The sequence below is a fragment of the Hemicordylus capensis genome, chromosome 2 (assembly GCF_027244095.1).
Source record: "Hemicordylus capensis ecotype Gifberg chromosome 2, rHemCap1.1.pri, whole genome shotgun sequence".
In the NCBI taxonomy this organism is placed as follows: domain Eukaryota; kingdom Metazoa; phylum Chordata; class Lepidosauria; order Squamata; family Cordylidae; genus Hemicordylus; species Hemicordylus capensis.
This window is the reverse complement of record NC_069658.1, coordinates 300,114-318,288: the sequence shown is the minus strand read 5'-3', so window position 1 is coordinate 318,288 and position 18,175 is coordinate 300,114. Positions and strand designations below refer to the sequence as shown.

General features: G+C 61.1%; 1 protein-coding gene across 2 annotated transcripts in view; it reads left to right on the top strand.

The window, feature by feature from the left end:
* The window catches only part of TLN1 (talin 1), a 78,572-nt gene that overhangs the window by 34,381 nt on the left and 26,016 nt on the right, over positions 1–18,175 (top strand). Inside the window, exons 13-26 of one of the 2 annotated variants that reach the window (XM_053289778.1) lie at positions 217–397; positions 866–979; positions 1,131–1,448; positions 2,508–2,606; positions 2,747–2,797; positions 3,723–3,890; positions 4,179–4,473; positions 11,041–11,207; positions 11,647–11,775; positions 11,894–12,007; positions 12,727–12,840; positions 12,958–13,092; positions 13,350–13,478; positions 13,589–13,691. In XM_053289778.1, coding sequence (XP_053145753.1) covers positions 217–397; positions 866–979; positions 1,131–1,448; positions 2,508–2,606; positions 2,747–2,797; positions 3,723–3,890; positions 4,179–4,473; positions 11,041–11,207; positions 11,647–11,775; positions 11,894–12,007; positions 12,727–12,840; positions 12,958–13,092; positions 13,350–13,478; positions 13,589–13,691 — 2,117 coding nt within the window. The remainder of the gene's footprint in view (positions 1–216; positions 398–865; positions 980–1,130; positions 1,449–2,507; positions 2,607–2,746; positions 2,798–3,722; positions 3,891–4,178; positions 4,474–11,040; positions 11,208–11,646; positions 11,776–11,893; positions 12,008–12,726; positions 12,841–12,957; positions 13,093–13,349; positions 13,479–13,588; positions 13,692–18,175) is intronic. The other variant, XM_053289779.1, reaches the window with a different exon arrangement.

Below are 18,175 nucleotides of genomic sequence, written 5' to 3'. Positions count from 1 at the left end.
TGCACCCTCTGGAGCCAGAGTTGTGGTGGCATTCCTGGTCCGTGCTGCTGGGTCCGAGGAGGCTGGGAGCCCTGAGGGCCAGACGGCCAAGGAAGAGGCATTGCAGAGGGAAGCCTGCCGGGGGGCGGGGGGGGGGCTGGCCTCAGCCGGCAGAGCGGCCGGTTTCCACAGTGCTGGAGGTGCTTCCTGCCCCCCCCCACCCCCCTTGCCTTGTAGGTCGACCGTTCTGCAGCAGCAGTTCAACCAGGTGAACAAGATGGAGCACGGCTCAGTGGCTCTTCCGGCCATCATCCGCCCGGGCGCTGGCGGGCCTGAGAACTTCCAGATGGGCACCATGCCCCAGGCCCAGCAGCAGGTCACCAGTGGTCAGATGCACCGTGGACACATGCCCCCGCTGGTAAGGCGCCGAAGCCCTCGCTCCGCTCCGCATGCCCGAGCCAAGGGCTGGACTGCCCTGGGGCAGGCAGGGGGTGCCCGCATGTCACCTGGCGGGAGTGGAAGGGCTGGTCTGCATCAGCCGCTGAGGGCCCCTCTGCTGCCCCCTCCCTCCCTCCCTGCCTCCCTCCCTGGTTCTGGGTGGGGAGGTGTTTCTTGGGCCCCTGAAGGTTATGCCTCAGGAGTGGCGCATGGGCTGGGGCCCCCACAGTTCTGCCCGGGGGCACCCTCGGGGGTTCCTGGGCCTCTGCTTCTGGCAACTCCTCGGGCGTCTCCTCCTCTCGGAGTTGCTTCAGCATGAGGTGAGGCTCAGGCTGTGTGTCATGTTCAGCGTCCGCCCACCCACGGGGCGTCCTCTGGCTCCTGCCTCCCCCGGGCCTTGGGGCCGCCCGGCCAGCTCCCAGCCCATCTCCTCCCCCTTGTCTTGCAGACGTCTGCCCAGCAGGCTCTGACGGGCACCATCAACTCCAGCATGCAGGCCGTGCACGCTGCCCAGTCCAACCTGGAGGACTTTGAGACGCTGCCTCCCCTGGGCCAGGATGCGGTGAGTGAGAGTGGTGGGGCGGGGGGGGGGTGGGGAGTGGGGGGGGCAGAAAGAGTCCTGGGGGTGGGGTGGGGGCCTGGAGTGGAGTCCCGCCGTCACCGGCCCCCTCCTCTCCCTCCCTCCCTCCCTCCCTCCCTCCCTCCCTCCTCAGGCCTCCAAGGCGTGGCGCAAGAACAAGATGGACGAGTCGAAGCACGAGATCCACTCCCAGGTGGACGCCATCACCGCAGGCACCGCCTCCGTGGTGAACTTGACGGCGGGGGATCCGGCCGAGACGGACTACACGGCCGTGGGCTGCGCCGTCACCACCATCTCCTCCAACCTGACGGAGATGTCCAAGGGCGTCAAGCTGCTGGCGGCCCTCATGGAGGACGAGGGCAGCAACGGGCGGCAGCTCCTCCAAGCAGCCAAGAACCTGGCCGGGGCCGTCTCGGAGCTGCTGAAGACGGCGCAGCCTGCCAGCGCGGAGGTGAGGGAGGGGCCGGACGCCTGCCCCCTGCCCAGCCCCACCGGGTCCCAGACGGGCTGGCACGGGAGGGGCGCCCCTGGCCCCGGTTCCCTGGCAAGTCCCAGCAGAGCCTCCCTGGCCCCCTCCGGGTGCGTCGGAAGAACGGCTCCCTCCCCGGCGGCTGGCTGGCTCCCCTCCGCTCTCGCCACTCCCAGCCCCCCCCCACCCCGGGTCAGGATCTCACGGATTCGGGGGGGGGTGAAGCTGCACCAGAAACCAGCCTCCCATCTGTCAGGGGTGCCGTATGACTGTTCTGGGTGGCCAGTTCCAGGCAGTGTGTGCGCTCCCCGCTGGAGTGGGGCCTTCCCCAGTCAGCCCGAGCGAGACCGGAAATGACCTGAGCAGACCGCCCATGCGCACGCCTCCGAGGGAGGGACGCGGCCTGCCAGGACTTCGCGCACCAGTCGAGTGCCAGGCGGCAGCGACGACTTGGGGGCTGCCACGCCTTGACGGGCTCTGCTTAGCTGTCAGCCCCCCAGGCCCCGCTTTAGCTCGAGGTGGGGGGTGGGGAACGAGGAGGTATCCTGAGACCCGCCACTGGGAGCTGGGATTGGGTTCTTGGCGGCAGCAGCAGTGGCTGATGGGTGACGGGGTGGCCAGTCTGGGAGCAGGAGAGCAGATGGCCGGGGATTGGGGGCGCTGTCCAAAGGTCTGGGAGGAGAGCTGGTCCTGGATGGTCCCCTTGGCTAAGCCAGGTCTGCCCTGCTTTGCCTTTGGATGGGAGACTGCTTGCGAGCCCTGTAAGAGACCCCCCTTAGGAGACGCGGCCATAGCTCTGGGAAGACGAGCGCCTGCCTGCTCGCATGCCCAAGGGCCCAGGTTCCCTCCCTGGCGGCGGCGGCGGCAGCAGCTCCAAGAGAGGGCTGAGGACTGGAGCCTTGGAGAAGCCTCTGCCAGCCTGGGTAGACAGCTCTGAGCCAACTGGAGCAGCGGTCGGACTCGGTCGGAGGCCGCTTCCTCGGCCTTCCTGGGAGTGCACCTGGGCAGGGACTGAGCGGGCTCCTGTGCTGTGTCTTCCAGCCACGGCAGAGCTTGTTGCAAGCGGCAGGCACCGTGGGGCAGACCAGCGGAGAGCTGCTGCAGCAGATTGGGGAGAGCGACACTGACCCCCGTTTCCAGGTGAGTTTCTCCTCCTGCCCCAGAGCGGCAGGCAGGCAGGCAGGCCTCCTCCCGCAGAAGAGCCTCCGGAGAGGGCTCTGGCGCGGGACGGCCAGGGTGGGCTCGTAACGTCTCCTCTTGTGTTGCGGATTCATGTGCAGATGGTGGAGCACTGGCGTTCCCGGACCCTGCCCGCCCCTGACCCAAAGACGGTAAAAGGGCCACGCAAGGGGCTGAGTCCCCCTGGATCGAGCCTGGTCTGGGTCTCCAATCAGGGGCTGGCCGGAGGCAACGCTTTCTCTCTCGCGGGCTTCCCTGAGCCGGTCTCGTGCTCCACTCCCGCTGCTGCTGCTGCTGCTGCTCTGCCCGCCGCGGCCCGTCTGTGGCCTGGCTCTGGTGGAAAGGCCCTCTCGGCTCTCTGTCTCCGTGGCTGGGTGGCCTGGGACAGGGATTCCCAGCTGGTGCTGACTGCAGCCCCCGCTGCAGTGACCTTTGGCTGGGGATGAGGAACGCAGCCGTCCACATCCGCTGGGAATCCCTGTCCCGGGGAACTCTGCCCCGGGAGTCCAACAGGGTCCCAGGTGGGGGGGGGGCCTCGGAAGATCCCATTCCAGCCTCCAAGCAATTGCATTCAGCGGCTGGTCTCACTGGCCGTCGCCAACCCCCCGCCCCTGGGGCACTTGCTAGCCGGGGGGGGGGGAGGCAGCGGCAGCAGCAGCAGCAGCAGCAGCAACCCTAACCCAAACCGGCTCCCGCCCCCCACACCCTACCCCACCCCACCCCACCCCACCCCACCCTGGACGCCTTGGCTCTTGGTGCTTGATCCTGGTGACGGGCTTGGTGTGCAGACCTCGCTCTGAGCCTGTGATTGAGGCTGGTTGTTGGGGGCTTGCGGGACACTCTCTCTCTCTCTCTCTCTGGGGGGAGCAAGGATGCAGCTGGCTGGCTCCAAGGGAGCAGCCCTCTGGGTCTGGCTGGAGCTCAGCGGAGCGGATGGTGCTGGGAGAGCACGAGGGGGGCGTGTCTGGGGTGGGGAGGGGGGCTGGAGGGGGGAGCCGGGAGCCCCTCTCCTCCAGCTCCCAGTGGCCTTGCAGCCCACGGAGGCGATGTCCTGACCCCCGCCCTCCCCCCACCCAGGACATGCTGATGCAGCTGGCCAAAGCGGTAGCCAGTGCTGCTGCCGCCTTGGTCTTGAAGGCCAAGAACGTGGCCCAGAAGACAGAGGACTCGGTGCTGCAGACCCAGGTGATCGCGGCTGCCACCCAGTGCGCGCTCTCCACCTCCCAGCTGGTGGCTTGCACCAAGGTAAGTGGCAGCACTCCTCTCGGCCTCTGTGTCCAGCTCAGGCGCCGAGGCAGAGGCCCGCTTGGCCGGGATTGGGCCCTGCCGCCCCTTTCTGGGCCAGGCTGCCTTGGGAGTGGGCACGGCGGCTGCGCCTGTTGGGCCCCTCACTTGGCAAGCGCTGGGGCCGAGGCTCTCTGCCCTCAGGAGGCCCTGTGAGAAGGGGGCCTTCCCGGCCGGGCTTTGGGTGGGCAGGCGGGCAAGGCCTGCGGTGGAGCTTGACCCGCGGCCTCCCTCCCTCCCTCCTGGCAGGTGGTGGCCCCCACCATCAGCTCGCCCGTGTGCCAGGAACAGCTCATTGAGGCCGGCAAGCTGGTGGCCAAGTCTGTGGAGAGCTGCGTGGATGCCTCTCAGGCCGCGACCTCCGAGGAGCAGCTGCTGAAGCAAGTGGGGGTGGCGGCCACAGCCGTGACTCAGGCCCTCAACGACCTGCTGGAGCACATCAAGCGGCATGCCACGGGGGGGCAGCCCATCGGCCGCTACGACCAAGCCACGGATACCATCCTCAATGTCACCGAGAACATCTTCAGCTCCATGGGCGATGCTGGTGAGCGCCTGGCCCCGGAGGAGGGGGAGGAGGAGGAGGAGGGAGTGCCGAGGCTGGGGCCAGGGGAGGGGCTCGGGGCACCCCCAGCTGCCCTCCGCTGAGTCCGCCCTTCTAGCCCCACACGGTTGGCCCTGGCTGGCAGGGGGTGCTTTCCCGTCAGAGTCTGGACCTTCTGCAGGCGAAGCCGGTGCTGGAGGCCGACAGCTGCTCTGGCCCTTCCTTCCCCATCAAGCCTGTGGCTACCTCTGGCCGCAGCTGGCTGATAAGGTCTGCCTGGGCAGAGAGTCAGCAGCTCTTGACTCCAGAGGCCCGTGGAAGCCCGGAGGTTGGTTTGGGCAGGGCTTTGGACGGGCGGCACCTCGAGCGTCAAAGCTAAGGCCAGCCCTTTGACCTGGGTCCAGGCACGGACAGGCCTTCAGGGCAGGGGCTGTTCCAGGCACACAGCAGCCCGCCAAGCCCTGCTGAAGTTTCCCGGCCTCCTTCCAAGGCAGGCTGTGGCCGTAGTTGGAGCTGGGGCAGACCCAAGCGCGAACGGCAGTGGGCCGCAGAACGGGCACGAGCAGAGCCGAGGGCCACAGCCAGTCCCTGGGAGCCCGGGAGCCTCCCCCAAGCTAGGAACCTGGGTGCCAGAGGGTGGGACCCTGCGGAGACCCCCAAGGTGGAAGAGTAACTGGAATAGGGTTCTCGGCTGGAGCAGGGGGTCACCCAAGTGTGGGGATTAGATGTCTCACAATGCTCCGAGAGGCAGGAAGTATTATTGGCTGAAGATCCCTAACCCAGAGCCTGTAGGCGCATCCGCCCAGTCCTGCTTCCTGCCTTGCGCCAAAGAGGTCGCATCGCGCTCTGCCCGCTTCCTTCCCTTCGTGCAGTTTCGGACCACCTCAGTCCTCCCTCTGTTTTTCGCCTCTCTTGTCATCAGCCCTTTGAACTCCCTTCTCGACACGTCATTTCTAACCGATGTCTTCAAAGCAACAGCAGCCACCCAGCCTCCTCTGTCCCTCCGCCTTTGCCCGCGCTCCGTCTCTTCCGCCTCTCGTCTTCCTCCGCATTTCCCTTTAGCCCAGCCGGCCCCTCCTGGCCTTCAGAGTGCGCACCAAGCATTGCCGCCTCTTCCTGGCAAAGTCGTGGGAAGGCAAGAGGAGAGCGGAGAAGATGGCGGCCGCCCGGGAGGGTCCTCCTGGCACCGGGAGACCAGGCGTGACTGGTGCCGCGGCTCCCCCCCTAACCCTAACTGGCCCAGGGCCCCGAACAAAAAAAGCGGCGGCAGCAGAACAGGGAGCGTGGGTGCCCAGCAGCCTCCGCAGTGGTCGTGGAGGCAGCTGTGCCCCCAGCAGCCCCAAAGAAGCAGTGGTGGCGGTGCTCCCCCCTTGCCCGCCCTCTCGCCGACGGCCCAAAGCGCCACAGGAGAGTTCTGCTCCCCAGTGAGGAGACTGGCTGGGCTGGGGCGCCGGGCCTCATGGGCCCAAATGGAGGGCGGGGCAAGGAGCTGCAGCTGGGAGAGGAGTTGAATGGCCAGTGGAGGCGGGACATGCACCTTGAGGGCCAAGAAGACCTAGAGGCAGTAGGATTGGGCCCTGCGGGGGCTGGGGGTGGCCTAGATCCGACCCAGCTTCATGGAGGAGAGGTCTATCATTGGCTACTAGTTGGAGGGCTACAGGCCACCTCCAGCCTCCAAGGCAGGATGCCTCTGAGTAGCAGTTGCAGAGGAGCAACAGCAGGAGGGAGGGCATGTCCTCAACTCCTGCCTGTGGCTTCCAGCGGCATCTGGTGGGCCACTGTGCGAAACAGGGTGCTGGACTAGATGGGCTTCTCTGGGCCTGACCCAGCAGGGCTATTCTAATGTTCTTAGCTGGCGGAGGCACTACCCAAGGACGCAGACCCCTATGGATCCACCCCCACGGGGAACCTTGAGGGCCCCCTGATCCAGCCACCTGGATGGGCTGGATTCAGGCCACAGTACAAAAATCACTGGCTACTGCCCTTAAAACCAAGCCAACCCGTCCCTGCAGGGGGACCGGGGCATCTGCCTTCTCATTGGAATCTGAGGAGGAGGCCACTATGAGGAGATAGCACATCCTGTTAGGGAATGGGGGGGGGAGGTCCTCATAGGACTCTCTCCACCCCATTGGGGATGGGGTCCCTTCTGACTTCGGGGAGCCCACTAATGATTCATTGTCCTGGGGAGCATGAGTTGCATGTAGACTCCATGCACACTGCCCATGCTCGGAGGCTGACACTGATGGAAGACACCCAGCCCCTTATCAAACAATCGACTGAGGCGCTAGACCTCAAGCTGCCACTGGCTGAGCAGGGCCCACCAGTCTCTGGGGGGTCTTGGTCCACCCCTCACCCAAGGTTTCCCAGACAAAGGGAGTGATGCTGGAGGGCTTCACCAATGCCATTAAGGAGGAATGGGCCTCTATCTCTGCGACCAAGAAGATGTCAGCAGTGGCTAATAAACTATAATTTTGACGAAGGGACCCTGGAGATGCTTAATGTGCCACTCACGGACTGCCGCTATTCAGCACCTATCGGAAACAGATGCCATAGAGCTGGTCCCCGAGTGTCAGAAGGGCCGGGGCATGTACTCAGTCATCTTCACTGTTCCGAAGAAGGATGGTTCAGCAAGGGCGGTCCTAAACCTTCGGCCCGTCAACAGGTATGTGGTTAAGAGATTCAGAATGGAAACGTTCCGCTTCATTGCCGAAACTCTTCAGGCCGGGGACTACTTGGCATCAATAGACCTTCAAGATGCACACCTCCACATACCCATACATCCCAGCAGTTGCCACCTCCTGCGCTTCTGCTACATGGGGGAGCACTTCCAGTACAGGGCGCCACCCTTTGGACTATCCTTGGCACCCCGCATCTTCACCAAGACCCTGATCCCACTGGTAGCACAACTGCGGATGGAGGGGGTGCACCTATATTGCTATCTGGACGATTTGCTGATCTGAGCAAGCTTCCAGGAGGCTCTACAGAAGACCCTCTGTGCCCACGGCTTCCTGATCAACGAAGGGAAGAGCCACCTCACCCCGAAGCGCAGGCTTCGCCACCTCGGGGTGATTCTGGACACTGGGGGGTGCAGGCTGTTCCATCCACAGGACAGGATGGAGGTCCTCTCATCCCTGGCAAGGGAGGTCGTGTTGAAGAGAACCACAGGCACACTGAAGGCGGCAAGGCTACGGGGCTCATGGGGGCAGCCATGGATTCAGTCCTTTGGGCAAGATTCCACCTGCGTCACCTCCAGTGGGAGCTGCTCTCCTTCCAGATCAGCATTGCCCTCAGGCGGGACAGGCGCCTGGCAATTTCGGAAGGCCTACGTGAGTCCATCCTATGGTGGTCTCAACTGGAGAACCTCCACAAGGGAAAGCTGCTCCTGGAACCAGACAGGATCCTCATGACCATGGGCGCGAGCCTGGCAGGATGGGGGGCGCACTGTGGGAACAAGTCAGCACAGGGCCGCTGGTCAGTGGAGAAGGCACTTCACAGCATCAGCTGGCTGGAGTTGTGGGCTATCCTCCTAGCCCTGAAGCACTCCCATCCGGTCCTGGAGGACAAGAATGTACTGGTGTGCATGGATGACACGTCAGCAAAGGCACACATAAACCGCCAAGGGGGGACGCGGTCTTGGTCCCTGCATCAACAGACAGTGGAGCTGCTATCCTGGTCGGAGAGGCTCCTCCAGTCCATATTGGCTCACCACGTGCGGGGCGTAGGCGATATCCAGGCGGATTGGCTGGGCCGCCAAGAGATCAACCCGTCAGAATGGAGTCTGCACCCACAGGTGTTCAGGTGGGTCACTGATCGCCTGGGGATGCCCCTGATAGACCTCTTTGCCTTGCCACAGAATGCCAGACTACACAGGTTCTACTCTACTCGGTGTTCAGGGTGGAAGCCACGGATGCCCTGTCAGCACCATATCTACTGTACGCGTTTCCTCCTGTGCCACTGCTATCTCGCTGTCTGAGGAAACTGCAGTCCTCCTGGGTGTACCTGATTGGAATCGCTCCCTTCTGGCCCAAGAGACCGTGGTGCTCTGAGATAGTCGCGCTGGCCAAAGCGGGGCCGCTCGCCCAAGGCCCGGTTCTCCATCCAGATCTGGACTGGTTGCCGTTAATTGCGTGGAGGCTGAGAGGGCCCTTCTGCAGAGAAAAGCCGTCCTCAAGGGTGACAGATACCATTCTGGCACCGAGAAAAGCTTTGGCCAGTTGGATACACCAGTCGACCTGGCAGAGGCTTCTACGCTGGGCTGCTAGACGTTCCAAACGGCTGGAAAAGTGCAAGCTGGGTGACTTATTGGAGTTTCTCCAGGAAGGTCTGTCGCAGGGTTTGAAAGCGGGCACACTGAAACACCCGGCAGCTTGCCTGGTTCAGATGCTCTTCCCTAGCCAAGCACCCACTTGCTTCTTCGAAAGTTCCTGAGGGAGGCAACCCAACTGTTTCCCCCAGTCTGCCATTGCTTCCCCTCTTGGGACCTACGTATCGTTCTCAGGGGCGTGCAGTTCCCGCCATTCGAGCCACTATCCCCCTCAAGACCCTGCCCTGGAAGGTGGCGTTGCTGGCGGCCGTCACTTCAGCGCCAAGGGTGTCGGAGCTACAGGCCCAATCGATAAAGGCCAGCCTGTGCATGTTCTCGAAGGACTCGGTCAGACTCCTACCCTACCGGAGCCCTCCTTCATACCAGAGGTGAACTCGGCCTTCTGTAGATCAGCGGACATTTACTTGCCATCCTTTTGCCCAGACCCAAAACACCCGCCAGAGGAGGAGTGGCACAGGTTGGGCGTCAGGAGGGCCCTTAAGGGGCACCTCGATAGGACCAAGGATTTTTGCAAGTCGGACGCCCTGTTCGTGAACTTCAGCACTTCCGAGATGGGGATGAAGGTATCAGCAGCCATTCTCGCACGCTGGGTGCACTCCTGCGTTGTGGTAGCTTACGAGGCCCAACAACTTCCAGTACTGGGCCAGATCACTGCGCATGCGACTAGGTCAGCGGCCACCTCAGCAGCACTCTCTGCGCCAGCTTCGTTGGAGGAGATCTGCAAGGCAGCCACCTGGAGCTCTCCTTTTGCCTTCTCAAGACACTATAAGCTGGAGGAGCACGCAGCCACTAGGGCAGTGTTGGGCGCAGGGTCCTGCAGAGAGTCCTGCCCTGACAGCCCCCCCCCCCCGGCCGATGATAGATCCAGCCGAGGAACATTGGTACTCACTGTGAAGGTGTCCCCTTGCTGGTGTAGGAGAGGTCACTGAAGGCCCACCCGAGAGAGGAAACTTTGGCTGGATCTGGCATGCTGGGGGGGAGGGGCAGGCCAGGCACCTCTTGTTCTTCCTGCCCGCCTTTCCCCCACGAAACGTTCTCTCTTTATGGAGGGCAAGCCTCAAGGAGCTCCTTGCTGGGACTGGCTGCCCCTCTGTTGTCTGTCTTGCTCTCACTGGGTGTATGATCTTCTGTTAGCCACATGATAGTATTGTTAGGCTAATTTTCTGAAGCTCGAGCTGTTTAAGGGACTGGGAGGATCCGCCCACAGACTCTGGGCAAAGGATCTTCAGCCAGTCATACTTCCTGCCTCTTGGAGCATTGTGGGACACGTAATCCCCAAGCTTGGGTGACCTCTTCTACACCAGCAGGAAGAAGCCTTCACGGAGAGTGCCCATGTTCCTTGCTGTATCACTCCAGAGATCAAGCCCTTCTTAGCACCTGCTCAGGCTGGCTGTCTGGCCCTCTGCTGGCCTCGGAGATTCCCGCCGGGGGGAGCTTCCGGGCAGGGCGTGTTCCGTCCCCCCGCCCCGCCCCGCCCTGCCCTGCCCTGCCCTGCCCCAGCCTGGCTACCCCCACTGCTCAGCCGGAGTTCCAGGGCTCCTTCCGCTCCCTTCGAGAGCCCCTAGCAACCGGGTCAAATCTCACCAGATCCCGTCAGCAGATCTCGCAAGAGCTGCTCCTGTTCCTGCGAGGCCTCGTGGTCTTTTGCGGGGCGGCCAGGGACCGTGCCTCCATGTGGGTGTGTCGGGGTCTCTTTCCTCCCCCGCCTGATCAGGACAAACCCTGGAGCTCCCTGCGCTTCCCTGTGGGGGCAGCTCTGCCTGGCGGATTCTCCGACACTTCTATATTCCGATACACTAAAATAGCCACGTTTTCTAAAAAGCCACCGAATGTGTTTCAGCAGCAGTTGCTTTGTAGCTTGTGGCGATGCTCCTGAGACAAGCGTGTGGCTGCCAGCGTCCAATCAGTCGGCAGCCGGCGCTCCCCACCCCCTGCCGGAGTAGTCGGGTCGTCCAGGGAATGCCCTTCGGGTCACCGGCGGCTGCTGCAGGCCACGCTCTCAGGGCGTCTCCTGTCCAGTTCCTTGTGGCATCCCTCTGCTTTGCTACTCAGACCTAAGCATGACTCCATGAAGTTTCGCTTTTCTGGCCGTGTGGCCCTCTCCCTCCCGCACAGGCATATCCTCCCACAGTCATAACTGCCCCTTGTCTTAACTGGGTTAAGTTGATTCGGCCTCATTCAGGACTGGCACCGCGAAGGGCGAGCCGAGCTGGGTGTCCTCCTCAGCACGGGCTCTCCTCTTTCAGGGGAAATGGTACGTCAGGCTCGCATTTTAGCCCAGGCCACCTCCGACCTGGTGAATGCCATCAAGGCAGATGCCGAAGGGGAGACAGACCTGGAGAACTCGCGCAAGCTGCTGAGTGCCGCCAAGATTCTGGCAGATGCCACGGCCAAGATGGTGGAGGCAGCCAAGGTCAGGCATTGTGGCGGGGACATGGGGTCAGTGGCAGGTAGGGCCTGCCCCCCCCGGATCCATCCCCCACCCCACCCCTCACCCCCGGATCCCCCCCCCTCACCCCCCACCCCCGGATCCATCCCTCCCCTCACCCCCCACCCCCGGATCCATCCCTCCCCCTCCACCGGAGTGGGGAAAGAGACCAGCCCTCGGAAGCTGCTGCCGGTTCATTCCGCTCAGTCCTGACTGGCGCCTCCTTTCCGGGCTTCTTGGAGGAGAAGAGGCTTCCTCAGCCTTCCTGGGACGGAGCCTGGGGCCTTCTGCGGGGGGTGGGGGGGCGCTCTGGGGCCACTGGGAAGCGTCCCCCTAGCCAGGGACCTCCGCAGTGGGGTGGAGGTGGCCGCGTGCCCGGCAGAGCAGAGGCTGCTGTGCCAGCATCCCTGGCCTTCCCCTGCAGGGGGCTGCAGCCCACCCAGACAGCGAGGAGCAGCAGCAGCGCCTGCGGGAGGCAGCCGAGGGGCTCCGCATGGCCACCAACGCCGCCGCCCAGAACGCCATCAAGAAGAAGCTGGTCCACAGGCTGGAAGTGAGTGTCTGGGGGCAGCTGGGGTGGGCTGGGGCCTTGCCCGCTCCCTTCCCGGTGGCGGGCCGGGCTGAGAGCAAGCGCCTGCCTGCCCTCACCCGCCTCCTCTTCTCCTTCCCAGCACGCAGCCAAGCAGGCGGCCGCGGCGGCCACCCAGACCGTGGCCGCTGCCCACCACGCCGCCACGGCCAACAAGAACCCTTCGGCTCAGCAGCAGCTGGTGCAGAGCTGCAAGGTAAGCCGCTGGGGCTGGGCCTGCTGTTCTGCCCCACTAGCCCCTTTGCCCCGCAGTGGGGGAGTGCCCCGGGCCTCAGCAGAGGTGGTCCTCCCCTCTGGCCCATGGCCCAGGCTCCCTCGCTGGCACGCCCTCTCTGTGGCCGAGGAGCACAAGCAGCTGGGCCTTGCTCCAAGACGGAAGAGTGCAGGGCCTGCCCTGCGGCTGGCTGGCTGCTGTGGCCGCTGGAGATGCAGCCCTCTCCGAGGGGACACTGGCTGGCCGTCCCCGGCTCCAGGAGCAGGAGGCCGGTTGGCACTGGGACCCGGAGGCGGCGGCAGCAGCGGCAGCAGCAGCAGCAGGGCCCGTGGCCGTCCTCTGGGGACATGGCTGCAGCCCCGGTGCCGAGGTCCTGCGTGTCTGCTGGCTGAGTGGGGAGCCTCGCTGCCTGCCCTGGCAGAAGAGCTGCCCCCCGAAGCCCGGCCAGGCCGAGCTTGTGTGCTGCTTGGAGCAAGAGAGGCCTCCAGGAGGGAGGGAGGCGGGCGGTCTGGAGGGCATCTGGGCAGCGAGGCCTCCAGCTCCCGAGGGCTGCAGAGGAGCAGTGCCCTGAGCCGCTGGCCTGCGGACGCCCTCCAGGCCCCAGGAAGCTTGAGGTGGAGATGTGGGTGAGCGTGTCTGGGGCGGCAGGCCCAGCCCCCCTCCTGCTCCTGCTCCTGCTCCTGCTCCTGCTCCTGCTCCAGGTGGTGGCCGAGCAGATCCCGATGCTGGTGCAAGGCGTCCGTGGCAGCCAGTCCCAGCCCGACAGCCCCAGTGCCCAACTGTCCCTCATTGCTGCCAGCCAGAACTTCCTGCAGGTAAGGAGAGGCCTTGCTGAGCCCCCCGCAAAGGTGGAGCGGAGCCCAGCGGCCTGCCGGGCTCCTGGCCTGCCGCCCAGCTGCCCTTCATGGCTCTTGCTTCTTCCCCTCCTGCAGCCCGGCGGGAAGATGGTGGCTGCTGCCAAGGCCACGGTGCCCACCATCTCGGACCAGGCTTCTGCCATGCAGCTCAGCCAGTGTGCCAAGAACCTGGCCGCGGCCCTGGCCGAACTGCGCACTGCGGCCCAGAAGGTACAAAGTCACGCCGGGAGGGTCAGGTCCACCGGCCCGTGGAGCCCCATCCACCGTGGCCAGCCCTATGGGAGTCTCTGAGCCTCCCCAGCAACGGGGGTCCGGGCAAGCAGACGCCACCTGGTGGCCAGCCCGGCTGATGCCTGCTGAGAGGCCCCTCTGCGGGAGCCTGGCAGCTCATCCCACAGGTGCAGTCTGGGCTGCACAGGAGACGCCTGGCGACGGGGCTGGGGTGACCTTCTCCTCTCTCTGGGCAGGCGCAAGAGGCCTGTGGGCCCTTGGAGATCGACTCGGCCCTCAGCTTGGTGCAGAGCCTGGAGAGAGACTTGCAGGAAGCCAAGGCAGCGGCCCGGGACGGCAAACTGCAGCCGCTTCCAGGGGAGACGGTGAGTGGCGGGCCGGAGGGATGGCCGTGGAGCAGGAGAGGGGGCTGGGGGGGCTGGAGGACTCCTCCTGCAGGGGGCAGCCTCTGACCCTGCCTTCGCCTCTGTCACAGATGGAGAAATGTGCCCAGGACCTGGGGAACAGCACCAAGGCTGTCAGCTCTGCCATTGCCCAGCTGTTGGGAGAGGTGGCCCAGGGCAACGAGAACTACACAGGTACTTGGTGGTCCTCCTCCTAGTTCCTGGCAGCAGCTGTGTGTGTGTGTGTGTGTGTGTGTGTGTGTGTGTGTGTGTGTGTGTGTGTGTGTACACACACATAAGAACAGCCCTGCTGGATCAGGCCCAAGGAAGCCCATCTAGTCCAGCATGCTGTTTCACACAGTGGCCCACCAGATGCTGCTGGGCAGGAGTTGAGGGCATGCCCACTCTCCTCAAGTGGATTATGCGTTGTGTGGGAAAGTACTTCCGTTTGTTGGTCCTAGACCTCCTGGCAATCAATTTCATGGAGTGACCCCTGGTTCTAGTGTTGTGTGAGAGGGAAAAGAATTTCTCTCTCTCCACTTTCTCCACACCATGCATGACCTTATAGACCTCTATCATGTCTCCCCGCAGTCGTCTTTTTTCTAAACTAAAGAGCCCCAGGTGTTGTAGCCTTGCCGTGTAAGGAAGGTGCTCTAGGCCCCTGATCATCTTGGTTGCCCTCATCTGTACCTTCTCCAGTTCAACAATGTCCTTCTTAAGATGTGGCGACCAGAATTGTACGCAGTACTCCAGGTGTGGCCGCACCATAGTTTTGTATAAGGGCATTATAATATTTGCCATTTTATTTCCAATCCCTTTCCTAATGATCCCTAGCATGGAATTGGCCTTTTTCACAGCTGCCACACATTGAGTTGACCATTTCAATGAGCTGTCCACCACCACCCCATTCTAGGCTGCTGTGTGAGGACAACTCCCTGGGTTATCATCCCATGCTCGCTCCAGGGCAGGACGTTCACCTCAGATCTCATCAGTGTATACTTGAAGTTGGGGTTCTTTGTCCCAATGTGCATCACTTGACACTTGCCAACATTGAACTGCATTTGCCATTTTGTCGCCCACTCCCCCAGTTTGGAGAGATCCTTTTGGAGCTGCTCACAATCAGCTTTGGATTTTACTACCCGGAAGAGTTTGGTATCATCTGCAAATTTGGCCACCTCGCTGCTTACCCCTGCTTCTAGAGCATTTATGAATAAATTAAAAAGCACCGGTCCCAGTACAGACCCCTGGGGGACCCCACTTCTAACTTCCCTCCATTGCGAAAACTCTCCATTGATCCCTACCCTCTGTTTCCTGTCTTTCAACCAGTTAGCAATCCACACATGTACTTGTCCCCTTATCCCATGACTGCTAAGTTTCCTCAGGAGTCGTTGATGAGGAACTTTGTCAAAAGCTTTTTGGAAGTCCAGGTATACTGTGTCAACTGGATCACCTTGATCCACACACTTGTTGACACTCTCAAAGAACTCCAAAAGGTTGGTCAGGCAAGATTTACCTTTGCAGAAGCCATGCTGGTTCTTTCCTAGCAGGACTTGTTCTTCTAGGTGCTTTAGAATTTTACTAGCCAACCCGCACAGAGCATCTGTGCGCTCTTTGGGGCTGGCTGTTCCCTTCTCCCTCCTGCCCCACTCTCCCTCCCTCCCTCCCGCCCCACACTCTTGCCTCTCTTCCCCTCCCTCCCACCCCCATGCCCCACTCCCTCTTGCCCTCCCCCCTGCCCCCCTCCCCCTGCATTTTTAAAGGTTCTACCTACCAGGCCGCCGCCACCGCTCCTCCTCCCGGGTGGCAAACAGGAAAGTCCCGCCAGCGGGTTCCCTCCCACCCCAGTCTCCCACTGGCTCCTCCTGGCCTGGCCGAGGGCCCACCACACCAAGTGCCGCCTCTGCGGCCTGCCGTGCCCGCTGCTGCCGCTTGCCAGTCTTTGCGGCCAGCGGCAGGCCAGCCACCTCTCCCCCCCACCCCCACCTTCTGACCCAGTATCGGGGCTGGCCGCCCACCGCCCACCCAGCTGCCTCACCACCTCGGCCCTCGGCTGGGCCCGCCACGTCTTCGCCGTGGCCGGGCCTGCGGCCACTACCCATTGCCAGGCCGGGCCCGCCAGCGGCCATGCCTCGCAGCCAGCCAATTCTCTTCCTCCTGGGTGTGCCAGGCAATTAGCTGGGCTGCTGGGACGTATTTTCCCTGGCACACTCAGGAGAATTATATATATAGATCCTTGAGGATGCTTTCCATCAATTTGCCTGGAACAGACATTAAGCTAACTGGCCTGTAATTTTGCGAATCGTCCCAGGATCCCTTTTTGATAATCGGTGTTAGATTTGCTACTTTCCAGTTCTCTGGTACAGAGCCTGATTGCAGGGATAAGTTAAATATTTTAGCAAGGAGGCCGTCAATTTCACATTTGAGTTCTTTGAGGACTCTTGGATGGATGCCATCCGGCCCTGGTGATTTGTTAGTTTTCAGTTTTTCCAGACAGTTTAGATCATTTTCTTTTGTCGCTTCTATCTGACTCAGTTCTTTAGCCTCCATCCCTAAAAAGCCTGGAACAGGTATATGCTCAGTATCCTCTGCCGTGAAGACAGACTCAAAAAACCCATTTAGCTTCTCTGCAACCTCCATATCCTCCTTAATAATCCCTTTCACTTCCTCATTGTCTAAAGGTCCAACCACCTCCCTGGCAGGTTTCCTGCTTCTGATGTATTTAAAGAAGTTTTTGTTATTCCCCTTGATAGTTTTAGCTAAATGTTCTTCACACTTTCCTTTTGCCTCCCTTATTGTCACCTTGCATTTCTTTTTCCATTTTGGAAGGAAGTCTTCTTCCCTTTTATGGCTTCCCTGACGATACCTGTTAGCCATGCTGGCATCCTCCTGGACTTAGTGGTACCTTTCTTCCTTTTGGGTATACAGTCTAACCAGGCTTCTAGTATTGTGGTTTTGAGTGAACTCCATGCATTCTGGAGCGAAGTGACTCTCCTGATTTTCCCTTTCAGCTTCCTTTTCACCATACTCCTCATTTTGGAGAAGTTTCCTCTTCTGAAATTCAAAATGTCTGTGTTAGACATCCTTGGTGATTCTTTCCCCGCATGTATGCTGAATTTGATGGCACTGTGGTCACTGTTCCCTAAAGGGTCAATGACACTGACATCACGCACCAGGTCCTGGGTGCCACTCAGGATTAAGTCCAAGGTCGCCTTCTCTCTGGTTGGTTCCATGACCAATTGTTCTAGGGCACGATCATTCAGCCTATCTAGAAATTTGACCTCTTTGTCATGACCTGACTGTGAATTTACCCAGTCTATGTGTGGGTAATTGAAGTCACCCATTATTACAGCCCTGCCTCTCCTTGACACATCTCTGACTTCCTGCTGCAACTCCTAGTCACTGTCAGCGTTTTGATCAGGAGGGCGATAGCACGTTCCCAGTAGCACGTTCCCTTTCCGGCCTTGTATTGTCACCCACAGGGTTTCTGTGGAGGACTCCAGTCCACCTAAGTTTTCTAGCTTGTGAGATTCTATCCCTTCTTTAACTTACAGTGCTACTCCACCTCCAAGGCGCCCCTCCCTGTCCTTTCTATAGCGTTTATATCCAGGGATAACAGTGTCCCACAGGTTCTCACTGTTCCACCATGTTTCTGTTATGCCCACTATATCTATTTCTGTGTTAGCAACCAAGCACTCCAGCTCACCCATCCGGGCTTGGAGGCTTCTGGCATTGGCATATAAGCACCTATATGCTGAATCTCTTCCCTGGTGTCTGCTATCTTTCTTTTGACTCTTTGTCCAGCTGGCACAAGCTTCTGAGAAAGCTTATTAGAAGGATAGGTCTTAGCTGTAATGGTCAGCCATTTAACTATCCAGTCAGCCTTTCTCTAAAATATTAGGGAGGGATTTGCACTTAGGTTTTCTTCTCCACCAGGCTCCTTGTGATCACCGGGGCTTGTTCCAGGCTCCCACACACACTTCCCGCCTAACTCCTGCAAAACTCCAACATCCTGTTTGCTATCCCTGTTGGCTATGCTCTCGGGCTTTCACCTCTTATGTAGAGAGTAGGCTTCCAACTGAGACACAGGATGTGGGTCAAAGGAATGTGGGGCCTCCTCCAGCCCTAGCTGACTCCACTCCCTCCAGGCAGGGACAAACAAAAACACTGGAGTTTGCTAGACCTGGCAAATGCTAGCCCTGGCAAATCACACACACAGAGAGAGAGACTAGGACTTATCCCTTAAAGAGAAACCAGCCCCTCAAAATCTCTCTTCTTCCTGTTAGTTAGTTTGAAGGGGGGGAAAGCTAGATGGTGTTCTGTTTAGAAAAGCTTGCTCACCCCCTCGAGCTGCGTCTGCTCTTCCCAGAGTCGGCTTCCAACTCGTGCATGTGTGCGAGAGCCTCTCCCTTGTTTGTGTGGAAAGGACACTTCCGTTGTGCTGGGCAGCATGGTGGCAGGTGTGCAGGTCCCCTCTTCCCTGCAGCCTAGGCATGATGAGTCCCCGAGGGGAAGGTTTGGGGGCCGTCCTCACCCAGGGACAGGCTGCCTCCTGGCCTGATGGCAGAGCTTCGCCCTCCCACATGCCACCAGGTACAGTTCCTCCCCCATCCCCCCACTTCTTATTTATTTATTCATTCAGTTTCTATACCGCCCTTCCAGAAATGGCTCTGGGCGGTTTA